This window comes from Chroicocephalus ridibundus, chromosome 6 (genome assembly GCF_963924245.1).
Source record: "Chroicocephalus ridibundus chromosome 6, bChrRid1.1, whole genome shotgun sequence".
Classification (NCBI taxonomy): domain Eukaryota; kingdom Metazoa; phylum Chordata; class Aves; order Charadriiformes; family Laridae; genus Chroicocephalus; species Chroicocephalus ridibundus.
Genome location: NC_086289.1, coordinates 36,363,588 through 36,380,101, shown reverse-complemented (window position 1 = coordinate 36,380,101; position 16,514 = coordinate 36,363,588). Strand labels below are relative to the sequence as shown.

Below are 16,514 nucleotides of genomic sequence, written 5' to 3'. Positions count from 1 at the left end.
ATGTTCTGTGGCAACAACTGCAATACTGAACATCAAACTAGCAGTTCCCTTGCTCCACTGCAACAGCACTTCTTTGGAATACAGTTCATCTGCTCTACCTGGCATCTCTCTGTAGATTAACTGCCAAATCTGTCCTCCTTCTCACATACGTAGTTTTTTTGAGGTCTAAACCTGCATCCTCTGACTTTATGAGGAAAGCTGTTACGGTGTGCCGAGTGTTGCAAACAGCACTGTTAATGAGTCACACCGAACAGAGCAAGCCACCTGCATGTTAAGTTATTTAGCACCCCATTCTTGCATTCACTGCAAGTATGCTGTTGGAAGATTCTAGCATTGTAATGTAAGTATGTGTGGAAAAATAATGGTCCAGTAGGAGAGAAGAGAAAAAGAGACTCTTGTGGGAAGAATTAAGGATACAGCATTGAGAAGCATCTTGTATCTTTTAAAACTGAAGTTATGAGTATGCGGTTAAACACTGCAAAACAACGTTGGGATGATGAACTGGGAAACTGGACTGAAAAAGGATCCTGAAGTCTTTATGTCTCAAAGAGGAAAACCGTGATGCTGACACCCCTATGCCCTTTAATAAAAGGCTCAAGCTCAAGCAATTCCACTTGCTGCTACAGAGGAAGAACAAAAATAAAATCCATTGTTCCATTCTTTTCTTCCAAGCAGTCCCATGTTAGTTAAGGCATTTAACTTACGCAATACTTGGGTTTCTCACACCGACTATGACTGGTCTCTGCACAGGGATATAACCAGAAGATGTAAAGAAATGCTCCTGCTCTTGTAATTGTGCAGGGTCTGCAGCAGCTGTCTTGGGTCAAGATCTGAGCAGAGCTGGTGGAGTAACTCAGAAGAGAAGAGGGCATTTCACAGAGGTGACAGCAACAGAAGCAAAAATCTCGTACTCTGAGAAGGGATGACTTTCTCTTCTCAGAGGATGAGCAGTTTTCTAGTCTTGCAACGGCTCTTTTGTTTGGCTACTTACAGATATAAGAACAGAGTACAACAATTACATCAAGAAATCTGAAAATTAACTGGAAAATTGATTATTTGATTTAAAAAGTGAGAAAACACCGATTGTGACAGATAATGAATTATCCCTCTTTCTTGGAATGAAAAAAATATCCAACTGCAATATCCTAGGCTCCCTATGAGAGCACATGTAGTAAAAAAAACCCTAAAACTGTCACACATAAAATAAAAGATGATTGAAAGAAATCAATTTTGGAAGAGTCACAAGGAGAGTTAAGTTCTTTTGATATTCCTGAGATGAAGACTGGATGATTTACATACAAAGCAGCGACAGCATGCGCGGGGAATTCACGAGCAGGCTGACAGCTAACGTTGAGTACTGAAGCAGATCTGCAGAGGGACAGGAAGAACTCCTGGAGCAGTTACAAGCACTTAAACCATCGAAGCGGCAGGTTATAATGCGATCTAGCACTGACCGAGAGAACAGCTAACCACAGCAGACGATCCATAAAGAGACCACGGAGTGAGAAAGGTGGCTGTAGCATTCAACGTTGTCCGTACAGGCTAGAAAATCACACATACTCATCAACACTAGTCAAATTAAGTGTTCTTCAGGAAGACACAGCTGAATTAAATCTTCATAATTTAGTCAAGAATGTAAGTGACAGTATTGAACAAGAGGTTTTGCTCACCCCTCTAAAATAACCAAAAGTGTTTTAATAGGGAAGCAATAAAGTAAGTACAAAATGTATTTTCAACCACTCTTTAGAAGAAGTGATCCATATGAATACTGGTGCCTGATTAGATACTACTATTAGAAATCTCTGGTCTTTGAGAAAACCACAAATAAACCTCTTTCCTTTATGTAATTATAATTTTGCAGCAACATACTAGAGCAGCACGCAGACAACTTGTGAAAACTGAGTAAACATCAGGTAATTCCAGAAGACACCGAGGCCACTTTCTGTACTGTTCCACTAAGTACCCACATCCTTGTGACTCTTGACACTTGCCACTCAGCTTAATATTAAAGGACAACATCAATGTGTCATAGACTAAATAAAAAAGCTTATCAATTTAAAGTTAGATGTACCATAAAAAGTGTCAAGATGAAGTAGTACCCTGGCAACTACAACATGTGTACAGGGAAGGCTGCCTCAAAAGCCAATTGCACCGTCACAGCTTTGCCTGCGACTTAATTCATGCCGTGCATCCCATCAGCTTTCCACATGCTCCAGCTTCATTGTGGGAAGGAGCAGACGACTGGCCATGACAGCAGTGCTTGCCACCTTGTTCTTCTACACAGATTAAAGAAAGGGTGACGAGCTCTCTCGCTCCTCTTTGTTTTTTTTATTTTATTTAAACCAGTATACGCAGGCAGACAACAAAGGAGAGATTAATGTCTCCAGAGGAATCGTGGAGAGCGATGAATTTGTACATAGATCCACAGCTGTGTAACGTGATAACACATCCTTACTGGTTAGAAACAATACTGTAACACAGGCATTGCAGTGCCGTACCGCAGTGTCACAAAAATCAATGAAAACTTTCTCTACAGTTTAATTTTATGGAAAGCTATTCCCTCTGCACTTCCTCTTGAAAGTCAGATCAACACCCGATACAACTAAGAAGAAAGCCAGATTTTCCAAATGTGACTGGACTGTTCCTCATCTCTAATTGTGTTAAGATCAGATCACAGACAGCATCATCACAAGTCACAGTTGGGCAGACCCCTTGCACACAAGAAATAAACCACAATTTTATGGAAGATATGTCACAAAGACCCTAATCTGAATTTTACTGAGCACAACAGACCTGAAAGAGAGTTTGTTCAGCACTGCCTGGGTGTAACTGCTGTTACGTATACAGAGTATAGAAGTGGACATGCAATTTAGTTTTTCGTATATCTGAGGGCACAGTTATTTTCTCCTGTTAACCTAGAAGTTACAGGATTTCTGTGCAAAAAAAAAAAAAAGGGAAAAAATTATATAAATGGGTGACAAAGCTGATGGCTGCTCGATAATAGGAGCTAATTTCAACATAGGAGAAATTTCATGAGAGATGAGAGGGCAAGACGGACCTTACATTTTAAATATAAACCCTGAAACTGCAGTTTTAGCATGCTTCCATAACATCTCTCTCTCATTGAACAACCTATCAGATAAGAAAAATCAAAAAAGCTGTCAAGCGCATAAGCCTGCAGGTGGTCTGGAACAGACCTGCCCGCGTGCCCTGAAACTTGAGGTGAAGGTGTTTGTCTCTCTGCAGACCTGGAGTCACTTCTCATGCTACAAACAATATAACCTCTGTCTTTAACCAGAACTACAACATTTACTCCAAATCTCGCTCCACCTGTCCTTGCAAAACCTGTTAATTTTGGTAAGGTTACAAGGGTCTGAGTCGGCACAGACTTTGGGCAACTGTTACCCATGTCCACCCAGTTAGGTATGAAAATCGCAGGAAAGCTTGATGAATAAGCGCATTGCAGTCAATGGGGCTGTAGCAACGTAAACAGGACCCAAATTTGACCCACCAGATTTAGCGTAATACTGCAATGATATTAAAAAGGTCTTTAAGAAACACCAAACAGTTGTACGTTACAAATAATCTTAAGTACTAAAGAAGCTGTCATTTACCCATGCTTAACATAAAATGTTGCTTAAGATACTACAGTTTTTTCCTGTTCTAAGTATAGGGAAGCACTGTCATAGGTAAGATAAGGACTTTTAACAGCAGTTATTTATTAAGTAAAAGTTAGCTTAGAAAGTCCTTAAAAAAATAATAATCTGAATACAACTGTTACAGCTAGAAAGTCACAAGTACTTGCAAGTTCTTAAAAAGCTTTTTGGATCTTGTGACTAAAGTATTTATAGAAATATTTTTTCTATTCTCTGTAATACAATAGCATGTTACAAATCAGTAAGCGCAGAGAAACTGCATGAGTAAAATTCACTGTTTAACTGGGCACGACTGCAGTAACTCCAGCAGGGACTCGGCGAGTCAAACAGAAGTGGCTCCTGCAGAAAGCACTACTCCTTCCCTCCAGAGCGAAGGGGGAGCAGTGGTACTGGACCCAGTAGAGAAAGGGATGAGAGGCGTTTCTTCTGGGAAGTCAGAGGTGTCCCGTGTTGGATCACCACAGTTTTTGCTAGCGTTCTGTGAAAAAGGATCAAAACCAACCACCAGCTGGCACCTGAAGCCATTTTCTGGGTTTCCCCCAGAGCACAGCGCCAGCTGTTGGAAACCAAGTCAAATGTGCAGGTCCGACCTAGCCAGCTACCTTCATTTTAGACCCAGCTCCTGATCTGCCCGTCCTGGAAGGACTTTGTTAAGGGGTAAGAGCAAATTACAAGTGGTTGTGTGGGCTGCAAAGGAAAGCAACAGACCCATAGATTTGCAAATTTTAAGAGACAAATACTGTTATAAAATGATAACCTTACTCAAAACAACATAATTTGTGTACAAGACTGATAAATATTCTGAAATGTCACAATAAATAGCACACAGTTGTAAAAACAGTAAATAGTTGCATTTTCTAGACCGCAGTACAGCAATAGAAAATATTAGCTTCTCAAATCACACCCTGCTACGTGCCACAGCAGGAAATACAAGTGGCCAGCACACCTGCCTGTTACATACACGTTGAAAAAGTAGTTACGTGATAGACAGTCAAGGAAAGAGCACCGCAAATGATATTTTATTGTATAGATGATATATTTTTCTCATGTAAGTAAACTTAGTAAAGTCGTAACTGTGAGTTTTAGCACCTATCAGTTAATAGCATCAACTATTATGTTAAGAGATACTTTTCTCTGTTAAAATTGACGTTTCAGAAAAGGTAGACCTGGACTTACTGAAAGTCTACAGGCACAGTCACTTGAGCAGTGACTTGCCAGGGGCTATGTTTGGAGGGATCCTTTTAGATCCACCTTTCAGTTTCTCACTTCTTTGAGGGAAGCTGCTGGTTTTTCAATGGAACATTTTTATCTCAAAGTCGCCAATCATACATAAGTTAAACGTGGGCATTTACAGGGGAAGATTCATGTAAAAATGATGCACTTTAATGATCTGAACATTTTAAAAGCTAAAGAGATGGCTCTGTCACTTAACTAATTTTGTGTAGAATGATAAATGATTTTTTCAGTTTACATTCCAGAAACTAAAGCCATCAGCACCATCAGTGAAACCAATAAACTTATCTTTCTGTAGATGATTGATCGTGGTGTCGGACAAGGGTTTTCAGATAGCAAATACATGAATGGAACAGCTAGAGAACGTACAGTACTACTTACTGTATGGACAGCTGCAATTCTTACTAATCTTCGGCTCACCAAAAATATACAAGTTTTAAAATGGAAATCTAAGGCACACAAAATACCATAATGATCTGATGTATACTGTATATTACATAGTCAAGAAGCATAAAACTGCTGGTACAAAATGATGGCATAATATTGTTTTTGTTTTATTATTATTTACAATCCCTTCATATCCTCTATTTGAACTAATATTAAGCTTTGAACTAAAATTTGCAGCATACCCGGTTTTTTACAAATTTTACTTAAAATAGGTAAGATACAAAGAATAGGTTCAATTCGGCCATTCTCTGCCATCAACATTTTTGTTAATTTCGACAGGAACCTGTGGAATTGAACCCAAGGTCGTTACATAGTGATTGCTACTTCAGACCTCGCTCCTGCAAACACTACGCGTGTGTACATTTATACAGGAGGATAGTCTCATTGATCTACAGCCGCATTAAAGTATTTGTAGCACCAAGGTCCTAACTGGCACTATGTGTTAAAAATACAATTTATGTACTTTTCGTACCGAAACTGTAAATATAGCGCTTACAGTTGAACTTCTCAAGGAAAAAGCACCTTGTCTAGGTTTTTAAATAAAGCAGATCTAGATAGTTCATATTCCTCTGTTACAGCACCACTACATTATAATATTATCAAGTATATTATTAGCATATTTTCGCACTGGAAAAACTCTGCCCTCATTATACCTACAGGTTACCCAGCCGGGGAGGACTCCGAGGCAGAATTAAGGTACAGCTTCGTCTCTGGGGCCTGATCCTGCAGCTCTCAGTCACGAGAGGAGTCCTGGCTTGAGCGGTCCTCCTGGCTCTGACCGGGCAGGTATGGCTACGCAGAGCTGTTCTCATGGAAGAAGTTGCAGGATGAGGTCTATCCTTAGCTAACATTGTCATTTGGTAATTTGTTTAAATAAATAAGTTTAAAAAAGAAATACATAGGAGAGGAGAATCAGAAAGAAGAGTGGGATGCTACAGTATTTAAAAGCAATGGAGTGTCTGTTTTTCCTCTGGGTTAGCAAATAGTCATTTCATGATATGTCACTTTTTCAACAGAAATGGAGAACATAAATTTCATATGTTTGGAAGGAAGAATACAACCCTTTCTACATGAAATGTAGAAATCACTTAAAAAATTACAAAACATTTTTGTAAAAAAACTGAACTGAGAAAGCTGGTGAATATTACGCATCAGTTATTCTTAATGAAAAATTTGCTGTTAAATATTAGAGTTTTCCTACATTTCCAACACTTCTTTTGTATTTTCCCCAAATTAATTTTTTTTTTCCAGAATAGAATAAGGCAACTCTAGGGGGTATTTTTTTTCATCCCAAAACAATCCTACCCCTGAGGCATTAGGAACATTTGGTTGTTGTGTTAACTTAGAATGCTCCAAACGAACGAGACTTATGCACTTATTGCTCAAAGAAATCCTAACAAATGCTGCCGTTAAAAAACCAAATAATATTCATAACTCCCAATAGCAACACATGTATTGACTAGACGTCTCCTAATTTCATGTTTGTACACTCTCTTGAAAATAATAAAATGCTTCTGTATTTTATAACTGTTGTTTATATGCAACATAAAATCTTCGATGAAAAAGGGCAAGTCTAAAAACAATCACATATGCTATTAGCATACATACTGCAGCTGTAACAATACAGAACTCTACACAGCAAGAATAAAATGATTTCTTCTGTAGAGTATGCACAAACCTTAGACAATATGATCCTTATACTATACTATTTCAAGTTAATTTTAAAAATAGAAAGTGCTTTTAAAATATATATTTACAGCTTAAAAACAACTTCCAGCCATCATTACCAATAACTTCATTTCATACATAAGGACAAATCTAGAGAAAAAATTCATTGGTTTTCTAAAAGATTTATCTGTAATTTGGACTATATAGCAATGGTTGGAAGTTGTTAAAGCAATGGCACCATGAAGTAATAATTCAGCTTATTTATTTTTAACTGTTTGATGTGGTTAAGCACCAAGAGCTGTGTAGAGCTATTACTGTATATCTTGATTTAACACCATAAAATATGAACCTGTTAAAATCCCTATAAATGATTTTTGTAGTAAACAGACTTGATTTAAAGCACCAAAATATAAATTCCTAAAGGTAATAAACTGAATGATTCAATCAAGGTTAATAACCTAAACAAAATCTTTTTTAGAATGTATTAAAACTATACAACTTTTTTTTTTTTTGCTTAAAATGTGCTTGAGCACCACCAAATGTTAAAGTCACAGTTTAAGAAGAAATCCCCCCCCTTTTTTTTTTTACCTCAGCCTTAAAATGGTTGAGATGAGCAAATAGTAAACGACACGAGACTTGTTCTTTAACAGCACCTTAAAGAAACACTGTGTAACACTGCACCAAGAGGAGGCATTTGATACTAACACCTATGCCCAATGGTTGTAAGGCCCTGCCACTCGTGTAAGGGCATAAGAAGATACTGTTATTACGTTATCCTTAGTTACTGTTAATGCTCTGCGTGATGGGATTTGGTTGAACTCATTGTCTTCATAAAAAATATCTCTGTTTTCACTCGTTTGCTTTGTTTTCCTACTGCTAGAGTTCAGTTCGGTATTCTCCGTTCCTAATCTTTCCGCTTCTTTTTCTTTTTCTTTTGCCCTCTCAGCCATCTTTGCTTCCCACATGGCTAAACCATGTTTTGGCTCATTTAAATTTTTGTGTTGGTAGAAAACTAAAGAAATTCTTGTGGGATGATTGCGGTTGGGTTTCTTAATAGGTGTGGTAGCATGGAGTTCTCGTCTTGCACATTCAATTAAGATAGAACCATGAGAAGGTGCCACAGCAACCCCGCCAATGTCATCATCCAAAAAATTGTGCTCGCTGTCTGACCACATTTCCTCAGCTTTTTCTTCGGAATCAGTCGGTTGTCCCAGTGCACTGTTTGGCTTTTCGTCAACACAGTCAAAATCACACATCTGTTCTCGATGGGAGCTGCCCTTTTCCACTGGGCATCCATGGGAACAGTCAGCTTCATTTCCGACTGCATCCTTTGCTGGAGAGCTTAGCGGTACTGACAAATCACAAGAGCTGATCATCTGTGAAGAAGGAGAATTGTCTAACTGGAGCTGACAATTCTGTTTGTCTGGCTGATGTTCAAGTATAGCGGGCAGGGGGTCTTTATGGGCTGGGGGGCCTGGAGCAGTGACCTCTGGAAGAATCGGTGGCACACCATTCATCTTATCATTCAGCAAAATTCCAGTATAATCTTTGACCGATACATCAAAGTTCTTACAATTAACATAAGGTGTCACGTGAGGTTGCTTACTACTGCATTCAAAATACCCGTAGGGAACTGAAAAATCTTGTTGAATATTGGTCACTGCTGTTATGCCAGGCTTATGTGCTAAAGATGAATACGGATGTAAACTATCCACCTTAAAAGGGGAGGAAGCCGTATACTGTTTTAATAAAGAGCAATTTTTAGTAGTGTTTGAAGTATGTTTCATGGCATAGAGGTGATCGGAAGTCTCCGTTTTTATTCCAGGTTTTAAAGCATCTGTTTTGTTCCCTAAAAAAAATGCACACCAAAGTGTAAGTACTTTTCCTCAGTTAATAAAATAGACCTTTTATAATATTTTCATACTTGCTTTCTAATATGGAAGATATACATGATGACTACAGGTTTTTCAAAATGGTTATTTTTAGCTTTTCAGGAATACCTTTTTGACTTTAAGTACATACATCACAACCTTGCTGAAGCAATGGCTTACCCTTTTCTAGTCAGACTGCCGGTATATAAAATAGAAAGGTATTCCACAGAGGGATGAATAAAATAAACAGATAAAATGAAATAACCACTCAGCCACGACTCACACAGCCCTCTTCTACACGAGCGCTTCCCAGCAGCTCAGGGCTGGCCTTCAGCACTGCCTGGGCTAGCAGGAAGCACTGTGTAAAAGTTTTTACATAAACAACGAAATTCAGTCTGTCTGAAATTAAGCCCGCGAAACAAAGTTCTCAACTGCCTTAACCCCATATTATGATTGAAGGAAAAAGTATGTTTATAGATCTTGTCCACTGCAGCAATTAAGTTACCGAATTACAATGATTTGTGCATTAGCAAGTAACTACTCAGAAATTTTCTTTTAGAAAGAGGCATCTGGCAACAGGCCCCAGGTAAATCCATCCTTACAAAGCTGCATCGTGTGATTTGGCTGTCTTCCATCTAATTGCCACACATTAATTATTTCAGGTCTTTGTGGAGACATACTTGTTCAATTTATGTCAGCTCCCTAATCAATTTCTAGTCCTGGCACCCTGCAGTTGTGCTTGTTTGTGGAACGGTCTCCTCAAACAACCCATTCTCCTTGTGGATAAGTTCAATCCAGAGTCCACTGGATTAATGGGAAAGAATTCCATCGACTTTGTTGGGCTTTGCATCATGCCCTGAAATTGCTTTACATGTGTTTTGCTGGCAAACTGGCACCCCACAGAGAGCTCTCACAAATTCTCATAAAAGACCGTCTCTGTCAGTGTTTCTTCTTTGTTCCATAAATACACAGAATGTTTAATTGCTCTACCCAATATAGAAGAACTATTCTTTATTCTATTCTGTCTTCTAATAATTTATAAATAGTGATGGATTAAAAAGCATTCTTTCAATAGGAATGCAAAAAAGGCAAAGTGGGATAAATTATGGACACAATAGTTAGTATGCAAATACTGAAGTTGTGGAGAGACATAAGGAAACCGCATCATCTCTTTAAAAACCTTTTCTATGAAATCAAACTCAAAGTAAAGTATTTAATTTAATTAAGAACACCCCTCCAGACCAAGACCTTCCTCCAAAAGATCTGAAACAGTATTTGAGAACAGCACTGTCTATCCTATCTCTGAAGAGAAACCTACATTCTCTGAAAATAAATTTTAACAACCCACAGCACCCTCAAAATGGCCGTGGCTCATGCAAATTCCCCACCTCTTGCCAGAGGTTCCTTGCTCTGCAGGGCCAAGTAGCAGAGATCAAGAGAAATTAATTCAAATATACGGGTAGCGGGAAATCAGTCATGGTTCAGATAAAGCGGCATCGCTCCCCAGGAAAAACCTCCTGTTCAAGCAGAGTCTGGTGCACCTCCCCTGGGAGCTGTTGGCTGAAGTGGCCACTGCTCTGCTGTGGCCAGGTGAGAAACTGCCTCTAAGTTGGTGGTGGTTCACCTCCTGTTCTATATGGGCCAACAACAATTGCTACTATTTATGGAGACAAAAATAACCTTCCCCTCTGTAAAGTTTATTCGTCCAGAATAATGTGGTTAAATGACAGGACTATACAAGGAAGGATGCAAGGCCTCTATCTTTAATATATATATTTCATAATAATTTAGGATTTCAAAAGCTCTCAGCATTAGCACAAATGTGAAAACTAACAGTTGTGCCACTTGCTGTTGGCCAAAGGCGCATGGCACCAAGCCTACTTAAGCTGTCTTCAGCACTCAGAAGGTCCTTCTCACCACCATCTTTGCTGCCAGGTAAAGACAGTAAAGAGGACAAGACAGTCCTCTCTTATCCCTTTCTAATTTCCAGTTCTCCATGTGGTGAAGACATGCAGGTTAGAGGAGGCTCTCAACCTTTCCAGGCTTTCCAGCTGGGGGATGCTGCAATGGCTCTGAAGTGACAGTCAGGTGCCTTTCAAAAGGATATACTACATCTGCCTGATGGACAACATGGCATAGCCACCCTTGGGACTCCTTTACCATCCTCCTGGCTACAACAGAAAGCGACAGCCTCACATGGCTGAAAACATGACTGATAACTCCACAGTTATCTCATCTTATTGTGCGTTCTCCGTATTCTTTTTAATATTGAAAAAGCCAAAGCAATATTCTAAACTCCTGTCCTCATTAGTAAATCAAGTACCATACATTACACACACCATTCATCCTTACCTTTTCCTTTATAGTTGAAGTGTAGCTAAGCATTCTTTTGTTCTGACATTAGGAAAAAAATTAACAGTAGTATCTGATTGGCTTAACACACCTTTAGCAGTACTTTATTCACTGCTTACATAAAACTAGGTAAGCAGTATTTGTTTGTCTTCCCCTGGTAAGTTTCTGTCTTTTTTTACTATTTTTCGATCCTTTGTCTTCTGTTTTATGTTTAAATGGTGTGACCAGAATTGAATGCCAATATTAATATAAAGGGATCCTGATTTAAATAATTGTTTCCTCCAGTTTACCAGCGGGAGTGACTACTGGATAGCCTAGTTTCAACTCCTCTGCCTCACAGGCGCATTGATTTTGTTTTCACATTAAGCCTAACAATCTCAGCTAGACTAAAATTTTCTGTTCCTCAGGACTAAAATGCTACCTGCCACTGGCAGCATGGAAGAACCAATCAATGACCAATCCCCTATAACTGCAAAAAAACCTGTACACACACATATTCTAAAACCATAATTTACAGGCCTTTGCATTTCACTGTGGGTTAGGGGCAGAGCAGCAGCGGTGTGCTCCGGTCTTTACCCAGCCATCATCCTCTATGACTAGAATAAACACGTAAATGACGTGCATAAATGCTTCAAGTTATTCATCCCATGCAGAGCACAACACCTTGCCCTCTGCAAACCTGAACTTCCTCTGCTGCTGCTGCCCAGGCAGCGAAGCCCCTTTGAAATTGTTCACGTGCCGTTGGCAGATTTGGGGATTACAATGTTGACATCTACTTTGAGGGATTCCACTATCAAAACTTCCATCACAAAAACTGCACTTTTGTGATAGAAACTAAGTATTTCTATTCACATTCTTATTTTTCTACCTCTGAACAACTTTCTCACTCATAAAAGTATTACTTCCTCGCTCTGTGACTTATTTTTATCAGCCACCCTTTTAAATTACTTTAGCGGAATTCTTCAAGTCCAAACAAATTATGGAAGTTGGCTTGTTTACACAGTTATTTTATTATTTTTGCGTGTTCAAGGAATAAAGTTCTATGTTCCCAAAGCATATGGCAAAACTCTGGATACTGTACCATTTGTTAAAGGCATGGTTTTCAGGTATCGAAGCCATGGCTATTTGTAACTACAATGTCATTTAGAGGTAGGCGGTTCATAACTCTATTTCAGTGTTTCAAAACAACTTCCAGTGAGATCAGACAATTTCAGAATTCCTTCCCAAACCAGAGTCCTCTACTGCTTCCCCGAGCACGATGGAAGTTATTAATCATTGCTGCCGAGCTATTGTTGGACGTCGTCCTCAGCCTGAGAAGTCCTTTTAGATTTGTTTCAAAGCCTGGACTGTGTCCCCCAAACTCGCACGCAGATAAATTGAATGTCTGTCTAATTTCCTAGGGATGTCAATAATCCTGCTTTTTTTGTTCTCATTCCATCTTGCTATATGCAAATTTTACGGGTTGCCCTGACTCCTCTACCGAGACAAAGCAGATTATGAAAATGTGTCAAATGTATTTTTTTTTCCTTTTAAATTTCATCCCACCAATATGTTCTTATAAATACATTTAACTCTTATTCTTCCCCTTAAATCTACTACATATATATATATCTGGATGTCTCTCATGAAAAAAAATTCAAAATTGTAGCAGGTTGGCTAATTTTCCTCTCTTCTTCTTGAAAGGCAAGATAGGCTATGCTTTAATTACTTTTATTTATTTTTTCCCCTCTAAGAATCGAAGCCCATGGCTTCCCCCACCTCTTCGTTCTTTTCTGCTTCTCATGACTGCAAAGTCCCGGGGAACAGTTCTGTCCTCTGAAGCACCAGTCCGAGCTCCGACCCCAGGTACGAGAGCATCCCCAGGCGCAAACACGCCTCCACCCAGCTCAGTCCAGGCACCATTCCACGCTGCACAAACCCCTACGGCAGCAGAAGGCTCTGCCCGCAGTCGCCTTGTAACAGAACCAACACGACATACCTTCTACCTGGCTGCAGACAGATGCCACCTGCTAATAGCATTTCAAGGAACAATTTGAGAGGCACTGTCCTATTTGATAAAACCTGGGGTTTTTTTTGCAAATCTCTTGCTCTGCAGCAGTATCCATGCCCTTGACAGGAAATTATCATCAACTCAGATTCTGAGAAAGCCATTGTCTTTCACAGGAAGTGGATAACACAGCTCCTGAACTTTCAAATGACAGACATTCACATCCCTTATTTAGGTAAACATTCCTACAACAGTATTTCAAGATAATGCTACTGCCATTATTTATTAGAATAAGGGAACTTGGAAATATTTCACTGGTGCTCACACACTGCCACAAACTTATCTTTGGACAATTATCTGTTTGGTTTTTTCCTGTGCCAAGAGAGAATATTGACTACAATGACTTGCCCATTAACCCCTCAAACGCAGAATATACAAGCATTTTATAAAAACCGAGTATTAAGGAGCTTTTCCTTCCCCTCAGAAGGAAGGCAACGTAGTATCAGAAGAGACTGCCCGAATTTAATGAGCACCACTCACCTAAACAATGCAAAGTGTTACCAAGATTTTCTGGGGCTTCAGTTTTCAGCTTCAATGGTGTTGAATATTTTTTATCTATTAATGGCTGCTTTTCAGTTGGGGTCCTCCTTGTGTCTGGTTTCTTTTTCTTTGTAGCTCTGAGAGGCTCAGCTAACATTCGTACTTCTCTGGGAAAAGCTGTGAGCACCTGTATGGCTCCGGCTTTTATCTTAGCTTCCAGTCCCTCTTCGGTGCCGAATTCATCTGTTTGTGAAATTTTGTAAAGGGGTAACACATGGAGCTGTTCGTCACTTGGAATCACCCCCACTCTCCGGTTATCTTCCTTCGTTAATGTACAGACCTGGCAAGAACAGAAACATTTACAAACACAACCAACATACATAAAATAAAAAAGTTATTTAAGTATTGAAGCACTCATCCTAAACTTCATTGTTTCCTCGTATTTTATGGCCTCAATGCTATGGGTCTTTCAAATGCAAACATCTGACAAATATTTTGTTTGATTTATGATGATGCAGAAAAATTACCGGTACCTGAATAAGATTCAAGGCACATGTCTTGGACAGGAAAAATTAAACTTCGGCTCAACTTACACTATACACAAATATATGCCAACCTTACAACCAATAATGTGAGTTGTAAATATACTGTAAATTCCTCAGCATTCAGATTTTTTTTTAATACATATTTGATGTTTAAATTCATTTTTAAGGACTAAAGAGTATGAAAAAATTATTGTTTTTGGATTGAATAGGAAGTTTCTATGACACAGAACTGGTTTTGTTTTTTGTTTTGGCTGGCAAATGAAAAAAGCCCCCACAAACAGTTACTCATGCTGCTCTATGTTTTTAGCAAATCTCAGCTCTAACTCCCTCTCTCTTTCCACACACTGTCTTAAATTAACACCCTTCCCAGCTCTGCCTGCCTGCCTCACCAGACCCAGGCAAATGTTTGGTTTCTCTTAGGGCACTGACCTACTTTCTCTTATTAAATGATGTGCTGTGAGATATGGGAGCCAAGAGAACACTGGTTAGATCCAGTTTGATAAGGGCACATCAGAAATGCGGATAAATATTCAAACTTATTTCAACAGTTTTCTTACTAGAATTTTTCCACGTCACTGCTGAACCTTTGCAGTACTTAGAATTTTCAGCACTTCTAGAGGTCCAGCCATATTAATATTAACCCTTCACCCTTAAAAGAAGTGCTAAAACCAGCAGTATGCTTGCTGGCTTTGTTCCCTGCTTTCCAAGGGATGGCGGCACTTTTACACATATGAGCACATGTACCGATAGTCACATCATTTCTAGTTTTATTGCTTACATTCATAAGAGACCACACTACATTCCTAGAAAGCCATGCATTAATATCATGGCTTAGTTAAGCTGATATTTCACAGAGAATTACTACCTACACACATACAGGAATTTGAGCACCATCCAAGGATGAGATGATACGCCCTAAATGGAAACGCTACCGTTCCATCATAGTGTAGGCTGAATGTGATGCCTATCACAAACAGTTAATCCAATTTCCCAGAATCTTGTCATCGTGCCTAACATTCCAAGGGAAAAGAATATTATTGTTATTTGGGGGGGGTAAAAAACCAAACATTTTTTATTTTATAGCACAGCTTTCACATAAAGGCATCACACAATTATTTCTACAATAATAAAATTACAGAATCACAAACTAAAAATCCTAAATCAATAAGGTGGTGGGGTTAGGGCTTTACAAATAGCTATATGCAAAGCTTGACAGTTGCAGAGCAGCAAAAGGAGAAAATCTGAGGGGTACAGACAAAGGAGAAGAGCTTTTCAGGTGGCGTTTTGAAAGGATCGAGAGAAGGGCTCTTAAGAAGGCAAAGTGAAGGGGCAATTAGAAGCTGATGAGTAGCATTTACTGATGTGCTTGCTCCATGCGGACTTACCTCTACGGGGCAGCCTTTGGACTATGAGGAAGATTTAGAAAAAACAACAAGTTGTTCCATGAGCAGCAAATGACGCCTGGTTCCCTATGGAGTTCTCCGTCCCCGCGCTCCCACGCACCCGACCCCAGCACCATTTCCCCTGCTCCCCTTCCTGCTGCGCGGCCACCTCTGCTGGGCACCAGCTGGTGGAGGCAGGGCACGGCTGAGGCTACCAGGCCAGCAGCCACACGCAGATCAACCCAGCGCCGCCTCCTCAACGGAGGAGCTAGCCTGCATCTGTCTTCCCCTCTCAGAACTGAAATTTCACAACTTGGAACAAGAGGTTAAAAAAAAAAAATCTCCAAAGACAATTAATTTTTGCAAAGCTCAGTAAAATCTGGTTGAAATTCGCCAGCAGATTCCAAGTTATTCAGGAAGGGTGAAAGAGGGTAAGACATACAGAGAACACAATTACACATGACTCATGTTCTTAGAAAGCCCAGCACATCCTCCCCTTCTAAATTAAAAACAAAAGCAGTAATAAAATAAGCATGGAGGGGCCTAGCTGCCACTTGTTCTCAGCAGAAACTGCGTGAGTCTCGCTCATCTTTTAGAATATTCTGTCCAACCTTTGCCTGGACCCATGCACTAGTCTGAAAAATGTCCAGATCTTGAAGATTTCAATCCACAGTCTTGCTTGTTTTGAAAACTGAGACCCTCATCCAATTTACAGTTCTAAATTTTCATGCATTTCACCAGACATTTATTAGATTTATACTTTTCCATAAAAAGATTTACTCTTAAAAATGTATTAATAATCTTTCATCTGACTTACAATTAGGCAAAGGTAG

At 39.4% G+C, this 16,514-nt stretch overlaps 1 protein-coding gene across 3 annotated transcripts in view; it reads right to left on the bottom strand.

Moving 5' to 3' along the window:
• Nucleotides 1-7,068: 7,068 nt before the first annotated feature.
• The window catches only part of TET1 (tet methylcytosine dioxygenase 1), a 70,467-nt gene continuing 61,021 nt past the window's right edge, over nucleotides 7,069-16,514 (bottom strand). For 2 of the 3 annotated variants that reach the window (XM_063337395.1, XM_063337396.1), the window contains 2 exons: nucleotides 13,755-14,094; nucleotides 7,069-8,853 (listed from right to left, as the gene is read on the bottom strand). In XM_063337395.1, the coding sequence (XP_063193465.1) occupies nucleotides 7,712-8,853; nucleotides 13,755-14,094 (1,482 nt within the window). In that variant the 3' untranslated portion in view covers nucleotides 7,069-7,711. The remainder of the gene's footprint in view (nucleotides 8,854-13,754; nucleotides 14,095-16,514) is intronic. The other variant, XM_063337397.1, reaches the window with a different exon arrangement.